Source organism: Denticeps clupeoides, chromosome 16 (genome assembly GCF_900700375.1).
Source record: "Denticeps clupeoides chromosome 16, fDenClu1.1, whole genome shotgun sequence".
NCBI lineage: Eukaryota > Metazoa > Chordata > Actinopteri > Clupeiformes > Denticipitidae > Denticeps > Denticeps clupeoides.
The window spans coordinates 12,153,381-12,178,019 of record NC_041722.1 but is presented as its reverse complement, the minus strand read 5'-3'; the positions used below and the strand labels follow the sequence as shown (position 1 = coordinate 12,178,019).

The 24,639-nt window shown below is 42.8% G+C and overlaps 2 protein-coding genes across 6 annotated transcripts; both read right to left on the bottom strand.

The window, feature by feature from the left end:
• Nucleotides 1-1,128: 1,128 nt before the first annotated feature.
• stk33 (serine/threonine kinase 33) lies at nt 1,129-15,689 on the bottom strand. Of its 5 annotated transcripts, none has more exons than XM_028956553.1 (15): nt 15,560-15,689; nt 12,204-12,263; nt 11,336-11,533; nt 8,736-8,852; nt 7,979-8,092; nt 7,764-7,868; nt 6,832-6,970; nt 5,612-5,697; nt 4,784-4,871; nt 4,418-4,493; nt 4,044-4,156; nt 3,842-3,927; nt 3,261-3,509; nt 2,396-2,482; nt 1,129-2,178 (listed from the first exon to the last, which is right to left on the bottom strand). In XM_028956553.1, the coding sequence occupies exons 3-15, from the start codon at nt 11,351-11,353 to the stop codon at nt 1,975-1,977; spliced, it is 1,482 nt and encodes a 493-aa protein (XP_028812386.1). In that variant the 5' UTR covers nt 11,354-11,533; nt 12,204-12,263; nt 15,560-15,689; the 3' UTR covers nt 1,129-1,974. The 5 variants fall into 5 exon arrangements, with proteins under 5 accessions (XP_028812386.1, XP_028812387.1, XP_028812388.1 ...); XM_028956554.1 differs by having other exon boundaries at nt 1,129-2,168; XM_028956555.1 differs by lacking the exon at nt 11,336-11,533.
• Nucleotides 15,690-16,928: 1,239 nt separating this feature from the next.
• Nucleotides 16,929-24,594, bottom strand: rerglb (RERG/RAS-like b). Its single transcript, XM_028956181.1, has 5 exons — nt 21,471-24,594; nt 20,555-20,611; nt 19,651-19,724; nt 18,887-19,035; nt 16,929-18,307 (listed from the first exon to the last, which is right to left on the bottom strand). The coding sequence occupies exons 1-5, from the start codon at nt 21,520-21,522 to the stop codon at nt 18,022-18,024; spliced, it is 618 nt and encodes a 205-aa protein (XP_028812014.1). The 5' UTR covers nt 21,523-24,594; the 3' UTR covers nt 16,929-18,021.
• Between the last annotated feature and the right edge of the window lie 45 nt (nt 24,595-24,639).

Here is a 24,639-nt window from a genome sequence, read left to right as displayed (position 1 = left end):
ATCCCGGATTACTGCCCGCCTCCCCAGTGCCACCAAAAATTTATTTCATTGTGGCTCCGCCCCTCCTGGATCTTTTAAGGCTGTAATTGTAATAGTCTCTACTGCATGTACTGGGGCTAATGGATGATATAGTGGGGTCATGTTGACCAGTGTGAAGGGACATAAATGCGAGTGAGTGGGCAGGGAGTAAAGCTGTCACATCTGTTTTCATCTCACTATTCTGCCTTGCAGCAATGTTGACTTAAATAAAATTGTTTTGATGCATTCTTTTCTAAATGGATTACCTAGAACTGCTGTTTGTAGTCCTTTATCATACAAATCTTATAAAATGAACATTCCATAAAATGAAAATGTCCAATAGCCTATAGTAGTTGCTTAATGAACAATCAGCATTAAATCATTATATCATTGCACCTGTCTTGTATACCATAGTTATAAGTGCAGTTTGTTCATTAAAAATGCAGCTGAGTTTTGTTCTCATAATTATATAATGCAGTTGTTATTAGCAGCCTTTGCCTATAGCACTCTGGTACATGGTGAAAAAAGTGTGGAGAAAACACTAGCAGCTTTTGAAATCATGGGTGAAGCCATTACTGTTTTCAAAAACCTGCAGCAAATCAGCATAAGGTGAAAAGAGGATGCATGCTTCATTTCAAAAGGCTGGGAAGCACCGCACTTCCCCAGGCCCCTCTCACCAGCGACTCCAGACAAGGCCCACTGTCTCACCACATTCACCTCGACATGCAAATGGCTGGGATTTGAATAGCGGCCCTCTGAGTTCTGCTTGACTACGTTAATATTGTATCCATGCTGAGGATTACTCCCTCCACGGCAGAAAGGCCGGGGCTTGAATGGAGGAGTCCTCAAAGTAGCCCCTGCTGCTTTCAATGCCCTTCCCAAACAAGATTAGAGCCGCAGTCGTCCCCATTCCAAATACTGCGCTTTTCATGGTGGCTACCCATCTCTCTTTTACTCTGTCTTTTCGCATTCATGCCACATACAACTACAACATGCAGAGTCATGTATTATTATTATATTATAATTGCAGAAGCCATTAAATTAGACAATCTATTTCTTCTTTATTAAATAATGAGCAGAAATAATAGTTCCTTTACAGACATCCCCTTCAACAATTTGGCAAACAGATCCAGTTAAAGGGATCACAGACACGAAGACCACCCGCTTACCAACTCTGGACAATTACCCTGAACAGGTCCTTTTTGTTGATTTCACTTATTAAATATATGCTTCAATACATTCCTCATTATAAAATACTGGCAAAAATAATACATAAAATAAAATACAGGCAAATACATACAGGCTTCCTGCACATTCAAAAGTTCTTTTTAATAGTAGGTAGTATGGAGATCGACTAACCCTGTATCCCATCATTCTTCCTTACAGTTTCCTGACGAAAGAAGCACAAAATATAAACTACATTCACGTTCCCAAAGGACTGTTTATTTAGGCTTCAATTGACTTTTAAACGAGTGCACTGCTGTACTGTCCGGCTTAAAAGGGTCCAGCACGGGTGGAATAAAACTCTACCGTGTGATGGATAATACCCTACTAACTGCTCATTCACAACGATTTCATCTAAAAACTCAGAGTCTCGCTCAGGCTCAGCCAGAATTCAGCCCATTGCTTCTCTCAGTCTTATTCCTGGTGTAAAAGGTCAGGGGTCGTGTTTGAAAGGAAAGGGAGCTACAGCACACGTTTCATGCCAAGCGCAGTTTTGCAGTGGGAGGTCAGCACAGAGGTGAAGTTTAGGCGAAAGGGAGGAGCATCTTTCTCTTTCTCTCTCCCTCCCTTTCTTGGCTGGTAGAGAACATTTGAAAAAAACCTGCGAGGAGTGAAAGACCACAGGAAGTCTATCGTGGTGTCTAGCAGAGTGGCCACGGAACACAGAAACGCGGCGAGCTGCTTCGGTTCTCTGCCGGCTTGGTGTTTGTTTGCCACTGCTGCTACTTGGCTCTAAGTGATCTTTTTGGCCTTGGCGTTGGCAGTCGGCTTGGGGGTGCAATTCCCAGGCCTGCTGCTGGGTGAGATGTGGTGACCCTGGGCCTCGCACTTGCCAGGTCCCGCCATTGGTCTGCTGTAGGGCACGGCGTCGACTTGATCCTGTGAGCGGCCGCTCTTTGCACGCAGCTGAGTTGTGGGTTTGCCACCTGTGTGGGACTGCAGAGATAAGACAACTCACATTCATCTCGCAAAGGAACACACACACACAAACCAATGTACAGGTGGGCTGCTGTGTGTTCTGCTTTGCTACAGAGGTCATTTTGGCACCACCTAGTGGTATCTGGAAGAACCTGAACCTTCGTTGATTCTGTCCCATGAAAACACAATATTACAGAATAAAGAGTAATTGAATTATTAGAAATTGTATAAAAACCTGTGTGCCAAGTGTACTGAATGATTTCACTATGGATCCATTCTTCTTCACTCCATTTGTGGATGTAGTCCGAGCTTTTCTCTTATGCTACAAAAACAGAAATATGATGATCCTTTGTACAAGCATTCAGATAGAAGCCACCCATAATTTCATCAATTCTAACAATTAAATTCTTCTCCACAAGCCCATGTAATTACTGGACACCAGAGGGAAAAAAATAATTGTGCAACTTGTTTGTGAAGCACAGCATACTAAGTTCCTAAGATTTTCATTGGATTTAGTTATCAGTACACAAATGATGTTTTACTATTCACTTTACTATCAGACACAATCAGTCACATGTAACTCCGCTGTAGGCTTCGTCAACCGTTGGTAGGTCCACAGCATAGCAGTTAACCTCAGATTGTTCACATCCCTAAAGAACATTGTGGTTCTCCAGCACTGGAGTTCCCCAGTACTGAGAGTGACTGAGCCAACACACTTTTTGACTATATCAGGTATGTAGAATGTAGCATAATTCGACACATTTGGCTTCAGTATGATGATTTGCGGGCCTGTGGGCCATATCTACACCTCTTACTGAATCTTGACCTCAGTTTGAAGTTATCCTGTTGTGTGAGAAATGTTGCACCTCTATTTTTCGGAGATTTAGTTTTACAGACATTTGTCTTGTAGTGTGTTTGCATGGATGAAGTGGGTTTTTTTTTTTAAATGTCTATACTTTTATACACAGTATGTGTGATCATGACCCTGTTCCATCCATGTCTCATATTTCCTGTATGCATTAATAATGTATGTGCAGTGTGATAGGAGCTATAATGAAATCCTGTAGGGTTTTTATTGCATGTTTCCAGAGTAACACTACCTGTTTGGTAAGGGTTGGGGTTGGAGGCTTGCTGCTACAACTGATGCTGTCAGTGTCAGGCTCTGGGCCGGGGTCACTGATGGCTGTATGGTTTCCACCGGAGAGGACGTGTCTGTCCTGGCAGCAGCCGAGGGACAGGTCGTCCACTCCCAATTCCACAGCCTCCACGCCACTGTCCTCCAAGTCGTTACGGTACTGCCGCATCATATCCAGCACGTTGGTGGGTGTGGCCAGTACTGATGTGTCACCCTGTAATGTAATGTAATAAGGCATACTGCTAACACTTGCCACAACAGTGCATGGACCTGCTGCCTTGTGTGCTTTTTGTCCATTCAGCTTCATCACTCAGCCAAAGTGACTTGGCCTAATGAGGCAGCAGAGATAAAATGGCCTCAATGATCCCACCTTTTAAACCTGCTCTGATGATCCAAATCTAAAAGGACATGATAGCATGAACCACAAAACTGGCTATTTTCTTTTTTTTCCTGTATTCACAGGCTGGAATGTGTCTCTGATCCAAGGCAGTGATATGAAGGGAATCGAGCACCAGCATGGACGAGTGAAGAGTCATTGGAGCTTACTGTGATCCAGGGGTTATCCAGCAGTTCACTGGCTGTGATCCGGTGTGCAGGGTCCACCTTCAGCAGACAGCACAACACTTTCTTAGCTGCAGAACAAGTACAGAGTGGTCTAATTGGGCGTCTTTTTAACAGAAAACAGCCGAGACGCAACAGGCTGTGTAAATTGGTGGGGATGTCATTGAAAGGGGTCATCCAGATTAACCTGCATCGCTGATGGTGCTCCAGACGGGGTTGGCAAAGTTGAGCTCTCCTTTCTTGATCATCTCAAACAGCCTGTCCTCTGAGCTGGACATGAAGGGGGGCCCTCCACTCAGCCTACGGCACAGCAATTACATTAGTGACCAGAGAGCTCACTTATCCAAATGACTGCAACAAAGGGAGATAGTGAAGTGTGTATGTGTGTGTGTGTGCATGATTGTGTGAGTGTGAGTGAGATGAAAAAGAGAGAGAATGTCAGCATCTAAAACAGCACATGATGCCTCTGTGGTATATCCACTGTTTCTGCAGGCATACAATATTTCTGTTCATCTGCATGCATGGGAGTTGTGATGGTGGTAAAGGTGGGGAAGATCTTACAGTGTGTACATGATGACACCGATACTCCATTCGTCACACTGCTGACTGTACTGATGACCATTGATGACTTCAGGAGCTTGAATGACACACAGCGATCAGTCACACACAGACATCTCACACACTTATCCCATTATCAGCCACTCACAGCCCACAGCCCAACATCACTTCTCCTTCAGCCGGCATTAGAAATATTGTAATTTACAGGAAATTAGCATTGGAATTGTTGCTAGTGGCATTTTTATAGCCGCCTTTGATTACAATTTAATACGGTACATCTTTTAGTGCACTCTCTGCGGTGAGCAACGATACTTGGCTGAGCAGCCCCTGCTGTGTGGGCAGGGGTGTGTGTCTGCGTGTGTGTTGTACCCATGTAAATGGGAGTTCCGCAGGTGGCCTGCAGCATGTTCTCACTGCCCACCCCGCCCTTCTGCACACTCAGTCCAAAGTCTGTCACCTGAGAGGAACAAAAGAGAAGACATAAGAGAAAACACACACACACACACACACACAAATAGCTTGCATGGATGCTTTTTATACCCATCCTTATGAGCTTTTTGCCATTACACCATCAGGTTTATGGTGACAGTGTGAATGCATCTCTAGTATCTAAATTGCAATATTTATGGACAAGAAAATCTCGTAAGGAACCTAGAACCCACTTGCACACACTCAAACACTCACTCACACACACCGCACTGGATGAATAATGTATATGAGCTGTATATATGGTTTCACACTTTGCCGTTTGTGGCGGCCAGGATAAATATCCTGGAGAGATGACCACCTTCTGCTAGATAAAAGCCTTTTATACTGTGCCAGGACAGCAGTGTCTTTAAGCAGTGAGTGTGTGTGTGTGTGTGTGTGTGTGTTTGATTAATACTACAGTTCTGCCTTGTTTCAGCCCACGCTGCAGGTATCTGCTTCAGCTGGCTGCCATCAATGGCCGCAGCATGCTGGGTGCTGGCGGTAATTTGTCTTTAAAACGGCTCTTGATTCATTCTTTTAAAGTGCCATATAAAGGAGAGAGGGAAGGGGGTCTGCCGTAATGAGACAGTATTTAAAAAGCGTTTACGGAAAGTGGCAGACATGACAGTGGGAGAACAAAACAGCAGAAGAGCCAGCCGAAGCCCTGCCGTTTCTGAAAGACACACGCCCATTTCCGGAAAGTTCTCAGACGCGGGTTTGCCTTCTCACCTTGATATTGACCATGCCATTATCGTTACCATAGTGATAACTCTTCACAAGAATGTTTTCCAGTTTGAGGTCTCGGTGAACAATATCTGGAATGGACACACCACTTGTTATTCACAGAACATTCTGCCTCTTAGAAAGCATTATTGGTGAAGGGGAAAAACTCGTTAAATAAAAAAAAAAAAAGTGGGAAGCATTAATGCACAGTGTTCATTATGAAGAGTGGGGCAGCTGAAATTGAAGAATTACATTTTCAGATATGAAGGCCTGGCTCCAGACACACTCGAGGCAGTCGCCAGTAAGCTTTCGGAGCACACTGTGGTTTTTTTATGCTCCTCTGGGGGCTGAGACTTCAGCACGTACCTCCATGTGTTTCGCCAATATGAATAAAAAAAAAAAATCATAATAAAATACCTAGCAGTGTTTCCAAGGCAGATGGTTCTCCTTAATGCTCTTTAATTACCTCTCCTAATCTATGAGCTCTTCTACATCGAAGACGTAAATGAAAATAATGAACTGGTGACTGGCTCCATGGAGGGTCAAGCACTGGAGGAATATTACGTGCGATGTGGAGTCAGGCCCGCACAGTCCTGTTGGCATCGTTAGTTGCTGAAGATGTAATACACACAAGCGCAAAGGGACTCTCAGTGTGAAAACACACCTATTAATCAGTATTCCTCCCCTGCTTGTTGTAAATGAGTCATTAGCCCCATGTAATGGTGTCTCATTGCCAAGCAACGTCCTAAATTACCTCTAACTGGAGATTTCACCAGGAGGAAGATGAAAAAAAAAAACAGCATCTTCAAATAAACCCCTCAGACTCAATTAAAATAGGTTGATTTTTCTGTCTGGCAGTTGTTCATTATTATCTCATTATTAAAATAAGCCAGGCCCTATAATGACTGAAAGCCATAATGTGATAGCAATCATCTCACTGATAATCAGATGTCAGTGAGAACAAAGCGATCAGGCCCTCGGTTATGATGTGGCCATGATAGCGCAAATTAGCCCAATCTCTGCATACAATGTGCTTACAACACACTGTCTGAAGTGGGTGATGTTTAAGTAATTCAATTGGGGGAGGGGGGATAAACTGATGCATAATTGGACGCAACCTTTAAAAACGCATCACAATAGGATTGGACATCATATCATGTTGAATAACAGTCACAGAGGTGTGTATGTGAGCTGTGTCTGTCTGGCTGGCACCGGGCTCGTCTCACCTTTCTTGTGAAGGTAGACGATGGCCTCTGCCAGGCTGCGGATGATGTGTCGGGCGTCGTCTTCATTAAAATGCTGCTGATTCTGCAGCAGTTTCTTTAGCTCGCCGCCCTCACACAGCTCTGTCACGAGATACATTCTCTGAAACAGAAACCCACAACCCCCAGATGGAAACAGACAACATACTCAACAGAAATACAACAGCACATGTAAATGCTCAGACTCACAAACTATTATGAGCAAACAGACATTAGTTCTTGTGTAAATAAACACGTGCCTGACTTCATGAACAGTTCCTTTTTACCAACACACTCAAGTACACCCTCACGTATAGCAAGTGAACATTTTGAATGTTTAGCTTCCCATCTTGACCCATGTCCAAAGGCACCTACATCTGAACTGAACCAGGGGGAAGACATGGGAATGACATGCACTGTAGGAAGGCAATCCAGTGGCAAAAAAAAAAACTTTTATGAATTGGTACTCCTGCCATACTGCAAAATGGTTGAATTGAAGCAGGGATGCAAGAACAGGCTCAAGGTGTTGATGCAGCCAACAAATCATTCTGCACATCTGAATCCGATTGTGTATCTGTGGGACATGCCGGATCCATAGCGTACTTTCATAGGAATCCATGGCACGAAGGGTCAGGGCTGGTTTGACAGCAAAAGCTCCTCAAGAACCAACTCAATATTAGGTGATCATAATGTAATGATGTACATAAATTCACGGAACATTCCTGATACACACTGATACACGCACACACAAATACTGAGCACTAACTGACGGAGCATCTAACCATCCACCTCTGCTACATTATGTATGTGCTGGTGAAACGATGATTAACAGGAACCGTAAAAGAAAATATGTGAATCCGGAGGGGGCATTTATTCAGCCGTGAACATTTCTCACCCGGCCTTGTAGTCAAGCTTACCTTGGGTGTTTCAAAGACCTCCTCCAGGTGTATAATGTGCTCATGGTTCACTCGCTTCAGTATGTTCACTTCCCGTTCCAGCAGTTTGACTCCATAGCTGCCGGCCTGCAGACACGGCGGGCGTGCACTGAGCAACACTCCAGTGACTTGCAGCAATTTGGTTTGTTTTTCTCCGGTGGTATACGGGGTCTCCCCCATGACAGAAATGCACTTACCTTCTCTTTGTTCACCTTCTTGATGGCCCATTTCTTCTGGGTCCCAATGTGTGTGGCTTCACAGACGACCCCAAAGCTACCTTGACCTAGTTTCCTCCCGAAGGAGTAAATTTGCTGTGGGTAAAGAGGAAGCACTGATGTCAGATGAATATTCTGGATCCGATCTGAGAAATTCAGTGACATTCACAGCCAGGCGCCCCACTCTCTTAATGGCTTCTGTTTCGAGTCAAGCTTTTATTTTCCTGCCTTCAATACTCTATTAACCGCAGACCCCGAATCCTAAAGTGGAACTTAATTTTCGAGTTTGCCAGTCTCTGGAGTTGGAGAATATAGTATTTCTAATCAAGTCACAAATGATTAAGTTGCTGCCGCAGTTCATTCAATCTCAGGTCTAATTAACTTGATCATTATCTCTGTGCATGCAAGGCTGAGCACTGCCTGCTGTGGATTTGGCAAAGACAGCAGTTGGTGCCCTCCAGAGGGGGGGGGGGGACCAGGCCAATAAGAGCGGTGCTAACCTCGGTATTCCTCTCCAGGGCACACTGGGGCACTGTGGGGGCAGGTCGAGGCGCAGAGGTGCTTTTGCGTAGCTAAAACAGATATACCAGTGCTCTAGGCAGTCGTACACTCCTTTACTCGAAGATTATTAGGTTCTGTTTGGAGGTTCCCCGACCCAATCTTATTTTAACTAATAATTAGCCTATTAAAAAAAAGAAAAGCAATCCGCATCTTTGGTTTGAACTAGTGCTACGGGTACCTGGATGTCTAGCTCATTGTCCATGCGAGTGTGGGGCACCTTCCTCTCTGCACTGTTCACACGGGTCCAGTGGGAGGCCATTTTCCTGGCAGCTCGAGAAGCATCTGCCTGTGTCATCTAAAGAGAAGAGACTTCTGCTGGGTGAATCACAGACAGTGAAACAGGCCAAGATCTCCTCTGTTAGCCATCCAGCGTCTCCTAACTGCGGCAAACAATGCCTCCGTGAACAGAATACAACCACTCAGAGCCGCTGTCAATAAGCCCCAGTGCGGTGGGTGCAGTAGTTTATTCCACCCCTCCCCACCCTGTATTCATCAATAACCACTCTAGCCTTTTTATAAAAAGGTTATTCCTTATAGATTTCCTTTTGTCGCCATATTCGGGTTAACTCAGGTGAGACTTAGAGGAAAGCCAATAGTGTAACACCCCCCCTCCGGGTTGAGTCGGCGGAGTGAGAGCGTGTCTGCTGCAGGTAATTCATGTCCTTTCAGGCCCAGCAATACCCAGAGGTATGCTGGACATCATTTCTGATGGTTTGGTAATATAATTACACAGACCCTCGCAACAGTATAATATGCTTGTTTCAGCACAGTAAAATATATCGGATTTGTCTGTGTTGTGCCATCTGTTGTGTTGCCTTGTAAATATGTAAGTATGCACTGCGGTCCTGGGGAAAACATTGTTCTATTTCACTATATAACAGCGTGTGGAATGATATCAAAACCCATTTAACTTGATGAGAATAGAAAACATGGCTGTTGGGCTTTATTGAATATCATGCAAGTGGCAAAAAAAATCTTATGTAAGTATTTGCTGTTAACATGATTGTGTTTAACATGAGCTAAGACTTGTCTTTATCAAGGTTTGGCCTCTTTGCTCAATGCTAATCACTGCTACCACTATAATCGAACTTTAATTTGAGCTTAATCACAATTTGTATTACAAAACATGTTGCATCCAGAAACAAATTAACGATCAATTTGAAACCTTATAGATGCTAAAAATACCAATTTGTGAGCTTGAATAATGACACATACCCTACACTTGCAAAGTTTACAATGGCAGATTATCTAATAGCGGTCAGGATTTCACCCAAAAACATATCATCAGAAAATGTAAAGATCCTTCCATGCCTGCAATGACCAACAGGAGATTATAATGGTACAGGACATGCAGCAGATAGATGGTTCTGAAACACAGTATATGGTATTTGACACAGTATGATGCTGTGTCAAATACCATATAAAATACCTTGGTCACTAAAAATCTCACCTGAATTAGGGTTATGCTTTCCAAATTTACTGCTGGTCTTGTTAAAGGGCCCTAGAATCAATCCACTTAACAGATTTATAGCTTCAAAATATTTTACTGCAATGAAATCTTGATAGTCTACTGAAGTTGGTTTGTTGAACTGTTCAAGGATTTCTGATATTGTAGGACATGTCTAAAGGATTGTGTTTGCCCTAAAGGTACAATAAAATAGTATTTAATGAAAAATACAGACAGTAGATGAGATTTAATCAACAGTTGAGAGATGGACCAGTGCCAAATCTACTAATAAAATTAGAGTGTTTCCAATGAATAAATTAAAATACTGAAGAGAAAACAATCACAGCTCTATGTCATTTATGATGTTTTCACTGCTTTTGAACTTAGAAATAACCATTAATACAACCTATACGTTTTGTCCAAAATAAGATCTACATTTACATTTACATTCATTTATCAGATGCCCTTAGCCAGAGTGCCTTACAATCACTAGTTACTACCACCACCCCCTGTTTAAATTATCATAAATACAGTTGCTTTTAGGGAAACTCTAACTGACAAACTGATCTAAGCCAAAAAGTCAACTTTATAATCATTACCTTTATAAATACTTCAGGAGAGGCCAACAATTAAAACGTTTTTTATAATGACATTTAGTCAGCCAATCCCGATCAGTCCTTTTTATGCCTGGCCAAAGTTAGTGAGTAATTATAGCTGCAAATCTTCATAATATGTCAGTTGTATACCATTAAAAAATAAGTGTACAATTTTGCAACAGAATTGTATAATATTATTCACATTGTAGAATCATAATAGATAGAAATGTGATCTCATGACAAAAGTTACCAGAAACAGAAGCTAGGTTTGATAAGACAAAAGATGAAGCTCTTTTTGGAAAATATGTATTATTTTCCAGCATGACTTTCATAGGCTGAAATTTGCCACTAATGTGGAACGCTCCAATTAGCCTAGATTAAACCGATAACTCTAATTTATTCACTTCAATAGCAGCCATAATTTGCAATTTAATCATAAATCAGTTAGTACATCAGACGACAGATTACAAATACATTACATATTGCAAAGTTCTAGCATTCCCTTCTTAAACCTTTAAGGTTGCAGAAACATGGCCCACCTACCTGCTCAGCTTTCAGACCAGCCTCGTGTCTGAAGTGTTCATATTAACATTAAGCACAATTTACCCAGCTTGAAAAATGCTCTCCACAGCCAAATTAAATGTAAAGCAATTATCAAGTGATGACTGGAAGCAGTGAAGTGGATCTGCCACACAGACGAGCATTAATTATTAACGAGGAAGCGGTGTCTTTAACCTCTCCACTCTGAAGCATTATCTTATCCCTGACAGGGCTCTCATGGCCGAGCCGCCTGTTCCATCAGCTCCCATCTATTTTGCTCGTCAAAACGATTGTGACAAGGCCTGGAAATCCCAATCAGCTCAATCACCACTTGTTTTGCGGTATGCGGAGGCATGTGACAAGGAGTGCTGCTGAATGTGACCGTGCTGGGGCCTGCAGCAGGGGGAAGGATCACAGAGAAAGAAATGGGATATGAGGGTCAGGCCAGACAGCTGACCTTAAAACAGGGCAGTACCTCAATTTCTCTGCTTCTCATGTAGAAATCTGCTGTTCATGTACATTTTATTCTGCTTCAACTCATTTCTATCCATGCTATATACATTCCATATTGTTACATTTTACATTTATGGCATTTTATCAGACGTCCTTATCCAGGGCGACTTACAATTAGTAGTTACAGGGACAGTCCCCCCTGGAGCAATTTAGGGTTAAGTGTCTTGCTCAGGGACACAATGGTAGTAAGTGGGAATTTGAACCTGGGTCTTCTGGTTCATAGGCAAGTGTGTTACCCACTAGGCTACTACCACCCTCTTACTGTTATTACACCACTCTGGCTACGCCAGGATTTCCACCTCTAGGTAATAATTTGGCTTGCTGTGGGAATATTAATTAAAAAGTAAATTGGCATGACACATGATATGTCAGCAGGAGAGACAAAAACCTGGCAAAACTCAAAGCTAATCATCATTTGAGTGACTGTGACAGAACTGGGCCTCGTGTTAATGACACATTTGAAAAAGGCGCAGTGAGAAGAGGGGGGGAAACAGCAAAAATGTCTGTACACAGAGAGTGTGCAATTAAAAGAGGGGAGACGGCTGCTCACCAAGTTGAAAACTGTATGAATTCCATGTCTGTTATCATTGTTTTCTCCGGGTCTTTACATCTACACACAGAGAGCAAATAATAATAATCACATTGCTGAATGTTACATCTACATTTCTGCATTTACAGACCACATTTTCATCCATCGCTATAGAGTACCTGACACTTTTGTCCAGGCTGACATACCTGGATAACCCCTAATTACAGGTTTAGTTTCCCTGGACCAACAAAGGGTTAATAGAGCTGTTCAGTGACATAATGGTTGAAGCAGAACTTGTAAAAGCGGCCTTCATGATTTTTTAATTTCGTTAGATAATAGTCTAGTCACAATCTAGACTGAATCTATGTATACGTCTCTTAAAAAGAAAGTCTACAAATGTACAAATGTACTACAGGTATCAATGCAACATCATCATCAAAAAAAAAAACCCACCATATGGTAAATTATATCATTCGTATATAATAACGAAAGAAATACCATAATATGCAACAAATACACAACTATGTCTCATTAATTCGGCTCTAAAGAGGGTTAGAGATCAAAAAAGGGCCCCAGAGCCACTAAGGTCACAGTATTTTGTCAGGGCTACTGTGAGATGCAATTTGATTGATGCAGCAGCTTAATTGATCTGATGTTTCTTCACCCAGACTGGTTTTTAGCAGCATTTAGAGGAATGCAGTGATTGCCTGATTCGCTGATTGAGAAGGCCCAGTGCATCCTTCGTACAGCCAGGCACCGTGTGCGTTCCCAGATCTCAGTAAGCACTCAGTGGAAAGTAATTATAGCAGATAGAATGTCAGCAATCGATCCCCCCTGCATTTTTCATTCCTCTGCGATAACTGTCAGAACCCCATTAGAGTATATTTACCGATTGTTTGCGGACGGAAACGCGCATTGTTTCCTTCAGCTGCGAGAGAGACGCTGAGTTTCAGCTGGCGACGCAAATTAAATGTGACATCGGGAAGATGCCTGGACACACAGCGATAATTCTAGGCCAGGATTGAGTTCTCCCTCTCCCTTTCTCTCCCCCTCCGTCTCTTCTGTTTCATTTCCAACCCAATTCTTTCTTCCTTTCACATTCATTACCTAACGTATGTAAGCCACACTTTCTACCTTCCAGAATTATGGTCTACAGGCAATTTGGCAGAATGACTTCCGTACAAAATGACAAAGGGTGCAGAGGCGTCTCGGTGGTACCTGTTAAAATTTAAATGAAAGTTTGAAGTAATAACAATGGGCCCTGGACCAAATGTGCAGGCCTTATTGGAGCTGAGTGGACAAGGGAATGCGGTTAAATGAAGAACAAGGGTGACTACCCTTAATGCTCTTGGAAGAGTAATACTCCCAAAAAACCTTGTATGTTGGAATTCAGGTCTGATTTCCTACTGAAGGACTCCCAGGTCTGCCACTCGGTGGGAAAAAAAACTGACTAGATGGATGGCGGGGGAGAGAAAATAGACTATTTGGATTTAAAGGACACACACAGACATTTTCCTCTCTCCAGACTAAATATTTCATTCTCTTCATCTGGAGCTTAATTATTTATTGACAGCTGCCTTTGATGACAAATGATAAACTTCACAGTCTTAATGAGCCTTGGAATTACATTACCTGCTGAAGGAAAACAAGCATGTCTAGACTATAAAAACCAAAGGCAGGACTTGGCAGCATTTAGCTTAAATATATCTGGCTACGAAAAAATAAATCGAGATGTGTCGTGATGTCACGGGATAGGGTTCATTTACAAGAAATTCCATGACTGTCCCTTAACAATAGGGAAAGCAGCAAATGGCACTTGCTTTTAAAGGCGCTTGAAGCAATCCTCGTCCGGAACCTAACAACACACTTAGCTCCTGAGTCTTCACAGATTCACCATTGTTCATTTGTCGGTGCCCGCCCCCCCAGCCCCTCCCAATGCTGATTGATCACTGGAGGGGGCTGGAGGAACTTAGTCTCCGTTAGGAAGGGAAAAGATGAAGTTGCTCCACTTGCTCAGAGGAGTCCACATGTTGCTAGGAGATAAGGTTTAACAACACATTCAAAAGAATTTCACATTGGTTTAATGATACTGGCTAATCTCTCCATGGTGCTTTTCTGAAATGTCAAAAAGTTTTTGCAAAATTAATCTAAAAACACACACACACGACAAGGGAAAGTGACTTCTTTAATACTATGTACTTTGGAAATATTTTGGAAATGAAAAAATACAAGAATAAACTCTTATATGCTTATAATAAGCATATTATAAGTAATAATATACTAATTGTCCTATGCGCCACTTTCTGTAGATAAAACTGCATTCGTCATCACAGCTGATGCCTTTACTTGGGCATAGGACTACATTGCCGTTACACTGCTTCCTATTTAAATTAAACAGTAATATTTAATTAGTCAGGCCCCTCACACCACAACCATTCCGCCTTCTATTCAAGCCCTCATCATCTTAATAACACTCCAACAAAGACTCTTCAAAGTGCACAATAGGAATGTAGTCACTGCAATATCTCCACCGTGGCTGCGTCGGTGAGGAGAATGAAAGCAAAAAAGAAAATGTTTTAAAAAAGAGAAGGAAAAAAAAAAGCCTGTACTGTTGCAGGAGAAATCAACACGCCCAGCTGCTAGAAGCCCATAATTATTTAAACCTCATACAAGTAGCAATTAACTTTCTGTGACCTGTTCCAGCTAAATATAATTATCTGGCATAGAACCTGCATAGTAATAGGTGTTTTAATGATCATTGATATTTCAGCACATTTATTGTGGCTCCCAGACGAGGTGCAGAGGCTGTAAAACTCCCCACAATGAGCTTCGACGTTCCACGTTCATATTTAAACATTTACTGGCGAATTCCTTCAACCTGGACAATGGGACTTAAAACTGGCCCGATGTCTTTAAAAAGTTTCTGTCACGAACCTGCATGCAGACTTGCATCTGAGGAATCTCGGAATATTCGGTCTATGGATATGACAGCATATCCATATTTGCACATTATGCACCCTGTCGAGACGTACAGTATAATAAGACCTCCGCAGCCATACTTCTTGTATATGGTATTGTCTTTAATTCAAATTATTTTCCGGAAGGTAAAGTTGCTCTAGTCGCCTGGACAGAAGTGCGTGTCGTTTTCCATTTTGGAGTCAGAGACGCAGCCACATTCGCCCTTTTCAACTCCATATCTGGTGTAATCGTCTAAAGGCGATAATAAAATAATATTCCGCCACAACCGGGGACCGGCGTGAGCGTGCGTTTCCATGGCAACGGCCAGAAGTCGGTTTCACGCGTTTGATCCACCTGACAGTCTTTTACCGTCGCCGCTGCTAGTTTTAAACTGTTCGCCCAGACTGCCATTTACTCACCGGCCATTCGATTTTTCCCATTCATCGCATGGCCTGCGGCCGCGGGGTGTTTTTGGCACCGCGACGTCTTATTTCTCCGGCACAAACTTCATTCTCGGGGCTGGAGGGGATGGGAGTACGGCGGCCGCCGCGGGACAAGAGACACGCGTTAAAAAAAAACGCCGTCCGACTCCGGTGCTGCGTGCCCATACTTCAGCAGATTTTCTAATTGTGCCTTAAATATTGTCTGTATCGGGTTTTAATGTTGAAGAATAATATTTTATATATTTTTTATATTTTTTTTGTCCAGTAAATGTATTTTATGTATTTTGTACTACCCTGTATTTTATCTACTGTGAACGTAATTCAAGTCTTGAAAAAACACATTACACATCATTTTCTATTTAATTTTTTTAAATGGTCATTAATGACGGTCTTAATTCTGGGTTTGTTTTTTCCAGACCTTGCTCTTCAGCGAGTATTTGTCGCCATCTTGTGGTCATTCTTAAACTTGAAAGAATGTTCAAGTCGTGTAGCAAGATGCTAATTGTTTACGAGCACAGAATTAAATAGCCTTTACTTATCTGAATAATCGTGGGTCTCAGTGCCAAGCAGTCCTGGATATGACACATTATGAATCTTGTTTTAGACCACTCGTTGTTTTATTAATTTTACCTTTTTTGAGTTTCAGTTTTTTCAGTGATCTTGATGGCTTTCAGATGAAGCTCTTCCTCAACTTCTTAAGCAGCCTGGATCAGATGCTCCATCACTGGTACAACAGGTTTTGGTTGTGACACTGGCACTACACGCGGGTTTATGGTCAAGGTCAACCTTGACAGGGGTTTCTGTGTACCATGGAATTGTTGTTGGCATATTTTGGCATTTCATACTCTTCTCAATAATTAAGCTCATCAGGAAATATCACATGTTGAAAGTGACCATCTGAACGGTATTCTGTACCTCTTTTAATGATGAATGCTTTGGGCTTGCCAAGTAGAAGGAGTTTTACAGTAAAAGCGTGACCGAAAACTCAGAACACAATTTACTGGCTTGAAGATAAAACGTAATTACTCTGCTAAATTCTTTAGAGTGCATTCCAGGCTCAAAGGATTTCCATATTTGGCTTTGAACTGTTCTGAAAAAGCTGCAGTTAATCTTTTGTGAGATATGATGTTTTATGACAATGCTGCAAGACCATTAGAACTTCACGGGTAAGCGCCCTTCCTTCGCCGAGATAATAAGCACCAGGTGAATTAGACAGATGCCTCGGGAGGAGGCTCCGAAGAGAAAAGAGATAGTAGATACACACACAATCTTACATATATAGTTTAATATGAAGACATTCTCTGTATTTAAGACATTTTGTCTTTAAAAATGCAGGGAAGGGCCTGTAGTTAACAAACCAAACACATACAGACAGAAAAAGAAATATTACACATCAGAAAAGAGGAAGACGGTAAACGCTTCGCAGCAGACGCCAACACTGACTTCATTACCCATTTTCAAAGAGGAGTAATGCATTAGTCCAACCATGTGCCTGGCAACTGTACCGCAAATAATCTCACCCTCGTTAAAATACTGTCCATTCACCAAAAGCTGTGGCTGGACATACGTCATAACCTTCGTATATCTGCTTGCAGTAAAAATACCTGACAAATTCCTTTATTGCTATGTAAGAAATTACTTTCTATTTATTTTTTTTCCTCCACGTGATTACGACAAAGAAAACTGTGCTCATGCATACAGCACAAAATGAAAAGCAGGCCACATGCAAAAAGACCACAGCAGAGATTTAATGGGGATTTATTTGAAGTCCTGTGCCATAAGCTATTGTTAGAGGGGTAATTTACCCATAATTCTCACCTCATTATGGCTCCCTAAGAGATGAAATTTTCTCAGATGGAATGCATTCCTCTGCACAAAATACACCTTGGCCATTTGCTTGGCCCAACACAAATCAATCTTGTAACACTAGGGGGTTTTATTGTTTCTGTCTGGCTTTTATTGTGAAAGAAAACAATTATATATAAAAGTGAAGTAGAAAAACTGACCACGGTGGCTCCACCCAGCCAAACATGACTATAAGGTCCCTTGTCACATTGTTCGCATTGGATTACATTCCTGTTTTCCTCACAATGGAATACTAGTTTATACATTATGATAGGAAAATTGCTAACTGTTTCTGTTTAGCATACTCATTTTAAATTATGATGCATTGTTATTAAAATACATGCTCAATGTGTCTCGTATTATTGTATTTGTACAATAGTCATATGCTCATCTTATAGACAGGAAGTGCAGAGCTGTGCAGAACTGGACTGTGCACAGAATGGAAGAAAATGAACTGTTGTTAACAGTTTCAGTTAACTCAGAACATTTTTTTTTAATATTGAAAAAAAAGGACTGTTCTGAATGTGTGAAATGATGAACAGACAGACTTTAGATGCTGCAATCTGGTGCAGGACAGTCATCCTCACAGACACTCAGACGGACTTCCTCCTCTTGCCGAACACGTTGTTGATGAGCTTGGCCATGGATTTGGAGCCGCTGTAGCGCCGGCGATCAGCGCGGTATTTCAGATGCTCCATCACGTGTCGAATGAGCTTGGTGAAAAGGTTGGAGATCTCCAAGTAGTTCTCCGCTGCTGAGACCTCCTGGAAGTGGCACTTGTGCTCCTGGGCGATGGAGCGGCCCTCCTCCTCACTCACTGCCCGGCTGTGGCACAGGTCCTGTTTGTTGCCCACCAGACAAATGGGGATGTCCACCTCCCTGGCCAAAGAGTTACATTGGAGGATAACGATGAAGATCTCCTGGACTACAGCTCATTTTAGTCACACCACCTGGGCCCAAAGTGATGCAGAGCACAAAACCGGGGCAATGGAAAGCAATGTCACTCACCGCGTGTGAGAGAGCTGGCTGCCAGATCCTCACCACACACTTTCATTCCCCGCTGTCAGCAAATGACTTTCAAGTGACAATTATTCACTGAAACCTCCGGTACTGCTTTATCAACCTTGTTAAAAATGAAGCGCTTCTGTCAGGTTTGCCTTTGGGTTTTTTAACAATTAAAAAACCGGGCCAAGAGGCTATAAAATGGGATTTCGGAGCATTAAAGGTAGACCCTCGCTGCCAGATATGCCATGTGTTCATTTCAATTCACTTTTGTACTGTGGAGTTACCTTTGTAATGAGCCCATTCTTTTGTTTCTCTGTGGACACAGCAAAAATCCACAAGGGCTCTCTGACCTCCACAAATGGTCCCCATTATTTCATCAAAAATACTCCAGAGCCTCCCCCTAATTTTAGCCCACATTTGTCTCAGAGGTCAGGGGTTCAGAGTGTGGCTTACCCCTTACAGGTCTCCCCGCGGGTCTCTTTGATCTGGTGCAGGATGTTTTTGGCACCGAGGAAGGACATTCGGTCACTGATGTCATACACCACGATGAAGCCGTCGGCCCACTCCACCGGCTCCTCCAGGATACATCTGCTCCCGCCGCTCTGTCGAGGGAAAAGCCGGGAGGACGGGAGGGGGGCTGAATGAAAAACAACACTTCCCTCGGCTCAGAAATGGAAGATGGAAAGTGGACATGGACCCGGGGGACCTCGTTCTCTATTAATTCCCCGCTGTTCATATGAAAACAAGGGAGTTTCAAGCAGCAGGGGACAGAAAGGCTGTGCTCAGACATGAGTTTGGCACGTGGTCTTCAGGGAACGATAGATGTCACTGCTTTTCCAGCTGCCTTCCTGGTTTTATTTAAAAAGATGGGAAAATACATTAAAAGGAGGTGCACATTAGGTATGCTAATGCCAAGCATGTCCTTAAAATGTCACCGAGCAGGACAATGCACATCCTGTCACCTGGGATTTGGGAATTGCTGAAAAGCCTAAAACTACGGCAGTAAAAGGTCCCAGATGGGAGCCTCCATGAGCAGTGAATGCTCTCCTGCTGGGCTCACTTTTCAAAGGCAGTGCTTTGCACCCTGCATGCTCACTAAGCGTCATGCTACGCTCATAAATACGCCCCAGGCCCCCAGCCTGAGCCCCTGTCCCACGGAGCTTCTGGTGACAGTGTCTCACTGGTGGCCAGGTATCATCTCAGCAGAACCCACTTACCTGTGAGCATGGATCAAAGACTTCCAGACTCAACTGCCTTCCATCAATGGAGAGCCTTTTACGGTATAAGGAGTCTGCAGGAAAACAAGTTGGAAGCAACACCGCTGCGTTATGACAAACATGTGTGCCGAAAAAAAAAAGAAATGCTGTGCAAAGAGATCTGAGGAGCGTTCGAAATGTGAACTGAAATATAAAAGCCGTCACGTGCAGAGCCGGGGCAATCCAATCCACAACCATCTGTAATGAGCAGCAATGATTACGATAAGCCTAAAAAAATCCCTGTTTTGGTCATTCGGTTGGAGCAAACAAGCTAATGGATTCAAGGGAATTAGGTTTGAGTAGAGGGGCTCCAAATTATAGAACCCCCCTCCCCAGCTCATGACAACATGAAAGACTGTCATCGTTGAAAATGTAGGCCATGAAATCATGGCTGCATTCTCTACAAAATGACTGTTCTCATGAAAATACTGAAAAAAGTAGTAATCATCTGCCATTTATTTTCCTCTGAGCCTGTGTTTCATTTAACGTAGGATCATAGGCTTTAAACAATTAAATTAAAGTCATCCAGACAAAGAGGCAAAAGAGAAACAACTGACCAGTTTTCAGTTTTGTTTTATCACAAAAGCTAACACTATTGGTTTTTGATCACTTTACATGCTTGAAAAGGGGCTGGACGCAAAAATTGGTGGGCACACTGAATCTATGGTGCTGTGGGGGTGGCTATTTTGTTTAAACCTGTACATTCGCAACAATTAAATTGCACTTAATGTGTGTGTTGTCATAATATACAGTATCTCAGTTACACTTTATTTCTAATGAGTATTTTAAGGTTTTCTTATATAGATTTGAGGGTGGGCCCACTGTTCTGACCTGTGGTGTGTGTGTTTTCTCAGGAAATACTCACTGGCATTGGATGCATATTCCCCGATGAAGCGTTTTGTCAGAAATCTCACCAACACAGCTGTTGAGAAAGATGGTAGCAAAGGAATCATGATGGAGTTGGAACTGGAAAACGTAAAAAAAGTCAGAACTGCCTGGCTTAAAAACATTGCACCGGAAAGCAGGGACACGTGAGTCAAACTCTTTATCAAAGAGCGCTTATATTTATGGATTCTTCTCTTTTTTTTTTTTTTTGCACTCTTAGACCACAAGTGTCTGGTCTGCATTAAGTATTTGAGCCATGAAGCTGCATTGGCTCATTTACTTATTAAAGTCAAGTCTTGAGTTTCAATGTACAAACGTTGGCAATGCGAAAGCCATGTGAATCTCCTCCAGCCCCCTAAAACATTTCATCCCCTGCAGTAATTGTTCACTAATCATAGCCATGTCCATTTCTCCACAAAACTGTTAGACATGAGACGCTGAGGTGTATCGGGGACGTGCTTTTCCTGTCCTTCCTGTTCCCGGCATTTCCTTGATTAAACCCCTTCGGAAGGGGTTACACCAATGGCTCTTAATTTGTGGCCCTGAGGGAAAACCTGGGTAAGTATTTTACGGTTATTTAATAGTCATCGGTACAGGTATGTTGCCTGGGGGGCATTATGTCCCTTTTCAACACCCCTCATCAGTTGTAACAATTAAGCACATGCTGTCTTGAATGAGAAAACAAAAAGGTATATCATTGCAACTCCCAGACTAGGCTGACCGTGTCATTTTGTAAATCTAAACCTAGTCCCTATTAGAGCTGGTCTTCAAAACTACAGCATCATTAGCATGCCTGAACATCAGCTCTGCAGGTGGGTGATCTGAAAGACATCAGCAGGTCTAACAACAGAAATAAAATAGAAAAATCCACCTTTTCCAAGTTGATAGATGCTCACCTGACTTTCCAGCTCCCTGGCTGCCCAGCAGTGCTAGCTTGATGTCATTCATGTCTGCAAGGACAGCAGCAGCACCACCGGGCACTGAGAGAGAGATAGAGGAGCTGGTTGGATGCTTCGAGTCCTTCAGGTTCTGCTCTGCTTGTAAGCTGTTCTTCCTACTTCAGACCAGCCAAGGAGGAAAACAGAGCAACACTCCCATAACCCCCCTCTCTCCCTCTCTCTCTCTCTCCCTCTCCCTCTCTCTGTCTCAAACATCACACACCTCGACCCAGACTTCCAGACTTCCAGACTTGCTGCTCCCCACCCACCAAATGAGAAAATCTACAAAGCGGGGTTGCCAAGGGGTCACAGCAAATGTGAATTCAATCCGTGTCCGCGCCCGCTCACATTGTGGCACGCTGCCACAGGCAAACAGAGCCGATCAAAAATACTGAGGTTTTCGATTTTTTGTCTCATTTGTTATCACTGTTTTCCGGTTGTGATATCATATAACAAACTGGCTTTTGATGTACATTTTCATTTTATAGTACAACTAAAGATCCCTATAATGTGTTCACTGTTCAGATTAAGTTTTGATTATTCATATTACAACAATCATAAATAGATCTGCTTAGTGGAATCAAATATGTAGGATGTTTAGGTTTTACGTTAATCATCGTAATTATCATCGATTTGTGATGCGACGGCCTGATCGAGGCCTCATGGAGAGGGATGTTTGTTGTAAGACCCCCTGGTCGTGAGATCTTTTGGGGGGTGACCCTGAACACCCTGCTGTAGATAAACACGCTCCACCACCGAAGCTCTGCTCTGCTGTGGAGGGCGTGGTGGCGTCCAAACGCTGCGGCTATCTCCAATCTGGCATCGCGACAGCAGTCGCACGGCAGTCCGGGGCAACGCGTACGACACGGAGGCGAGTCATGATTGCGATGGATTGAGCCGTTGGGGACAAGCACAGCGATCAGTTTTATCAATGTTTTTCTATTCATCTCAGGCAAAGAATGAAGAGAGGCGTTCAGTCATCCAAATTCCAATTTCATGGACCGCTTCACTGGTCAAAAAGTCATTCTCTCGCGCTCTCTCTCTTTTTTTGAAAGATACTGTTTGTTTTTTTCATGTCTGAAGGCTTTCTTCTCCCACTGGCATGTACCGTTATTATCCCTTTATGTTTTATTTCATCTCCGTTGACTGAGCAGTTGCAGATGCTTTCAGAAACCGAGCTCGGTATTTCCTGATGTTGAAAAAGAGCAGTGTGTATTCCAATTCCTTTTCACCGTGCGGATTCTGCCGGAATATTCTGTATTCTTAGAAGAAAGGGAAAAAAAAAAAGTTAAACATGTTTTTGACCTACGGTATGTCTTTAAAGAATAGTTACAGACGCAAGTTGATTATTTCAGGACGGGAAATGCAAAATGTTTACTAAAGAGGAGAGAGGAGGGCTTGTTGCTCCGGACTTTCTCTGATATTCTCATCAAATTTTATTCCATTCATACTCCTCAGCGATCATCCTGACAAATATTCTCACACGCAGGTTCAAGGGCACAGGCCATCCATCTGAGCACTTTATTAAACAAATAAATTAAGGCCCAAAAGCTTTCCCCTGTCAGCGGACAGTAGTATATTTGGCAACGTGTTCAAAAGTGTAACGGTCATAAATTTGGGGCGGGTTGTAAATTTCTGAGGTCATATCTGTTCCAGGGAGAACACGGGCTTATTTAACGAATGCGTTTGGCTGAAAAAGCTCCTCACTGCCACTCAAGCGATCTTTGCGGCTCTGGGGAGATTAAAAACTGCGGCAAATTGGGTAAATGAGTAATTACATTATGTTTCTTTGTGCTATCTTTATTCTATCTTTAAAGCAAACCCAAGGGAGTGGTACTCCCACCCAGCATCTGTTGTAATCCTGCAGGTCCTGAGGGAGTCCAGGATTCTGGACCAGGACGTATGTAGACTGCAGGCCCAGATTTATGATGCCTTTCTGCGTGCAAAGCAAGAGTTGCCTCTGCATCTCTTTAGAAAGCCAATATCACTGCATCAGAGGTGGTGTTCAACCTTCCACCAGGGTTCTTTTCATCAGCAGTGGACAAAGCGAGGAGGCATGGAGACCCCGTCCAGACTTTTAGTGGACTAGGTCCTGGGGAGAATATGTGGATAGACATTAAAGTGAAGCAATTTAGGAAAATACTTATCACGGCTAATTTACATTCATATGCCACGTTTGGCACATTGCAGAGTAATTACGTTGAACAAACTGTTCTTTTTCTCCACTCTGGGCATTTTTTAATGAAATGTGCTGGTATCAAGGTTGGGTTACACCTTTACATACGTCATGTCAAATATCAAATGAAGGCAGGGCATCTAGTTCGGGTTTGAAAGCAAAGATATTTGGATGAATCCTAGATGCTTTTTCATATCAGTAATGGAATTGGACTGGAACTGTTGCACCAACCCCTCAGCAAAAACCTACATTTTACAAACCAGCATATTGGCATGAAAGGCTGACTCTCGTGGTTATATAGTGGAATTTCTATCTCACTAAAAGTGAAAAATAATCCATTTGATCTGAGCAACGCCTCTGAGCCGCCGCAGAACAACTCTGCCAGGGAAAATTTGTGGTCATTAACCGGATTTCCTTTAACTTGCAGTGACGTGATGGAGGGTTTCTGGTGGTCCCGGTCCAGAGACAGGACAGAATGCAGCCGTATTAATCTGCCCCAGAACATCCTCCCCAGACTGAGTTGTCGGAACCTCGGAGTGACCCTGAGAAAGAGTAGAAACGAGCAGCAGAAATTAGTAGAGCAGAGCCACTGCATGACAATTTAAACACCCCAACTGGGTCTTCCTGGTACCTTGATCCAACATTTCGTTACGGAAAGTTTATTTTTAAAAGTTTTTTTCTGGGAGCCCTGCGTTCCCAACATCATTCACTTCCCAGCACCTCCGCTCTGTCAGTACCTTCTGAGTAACCGCTAATGGAAGATTACATTCAGACTGAATTAATCTGAATGTCCTGGGATTAACAGGCCCATCATTTTAGAGAAAAGGGAATTTTTTATCTCTATAATAAAAAAGGGAGTGAAACTCGGAAGTAAACATTTAAGGTGGGAAGCCTGAAGAAAAAAAAAGTTCTGAAAGGTTGTTATTTGCAAGAAATATTTAGTTTATGAAA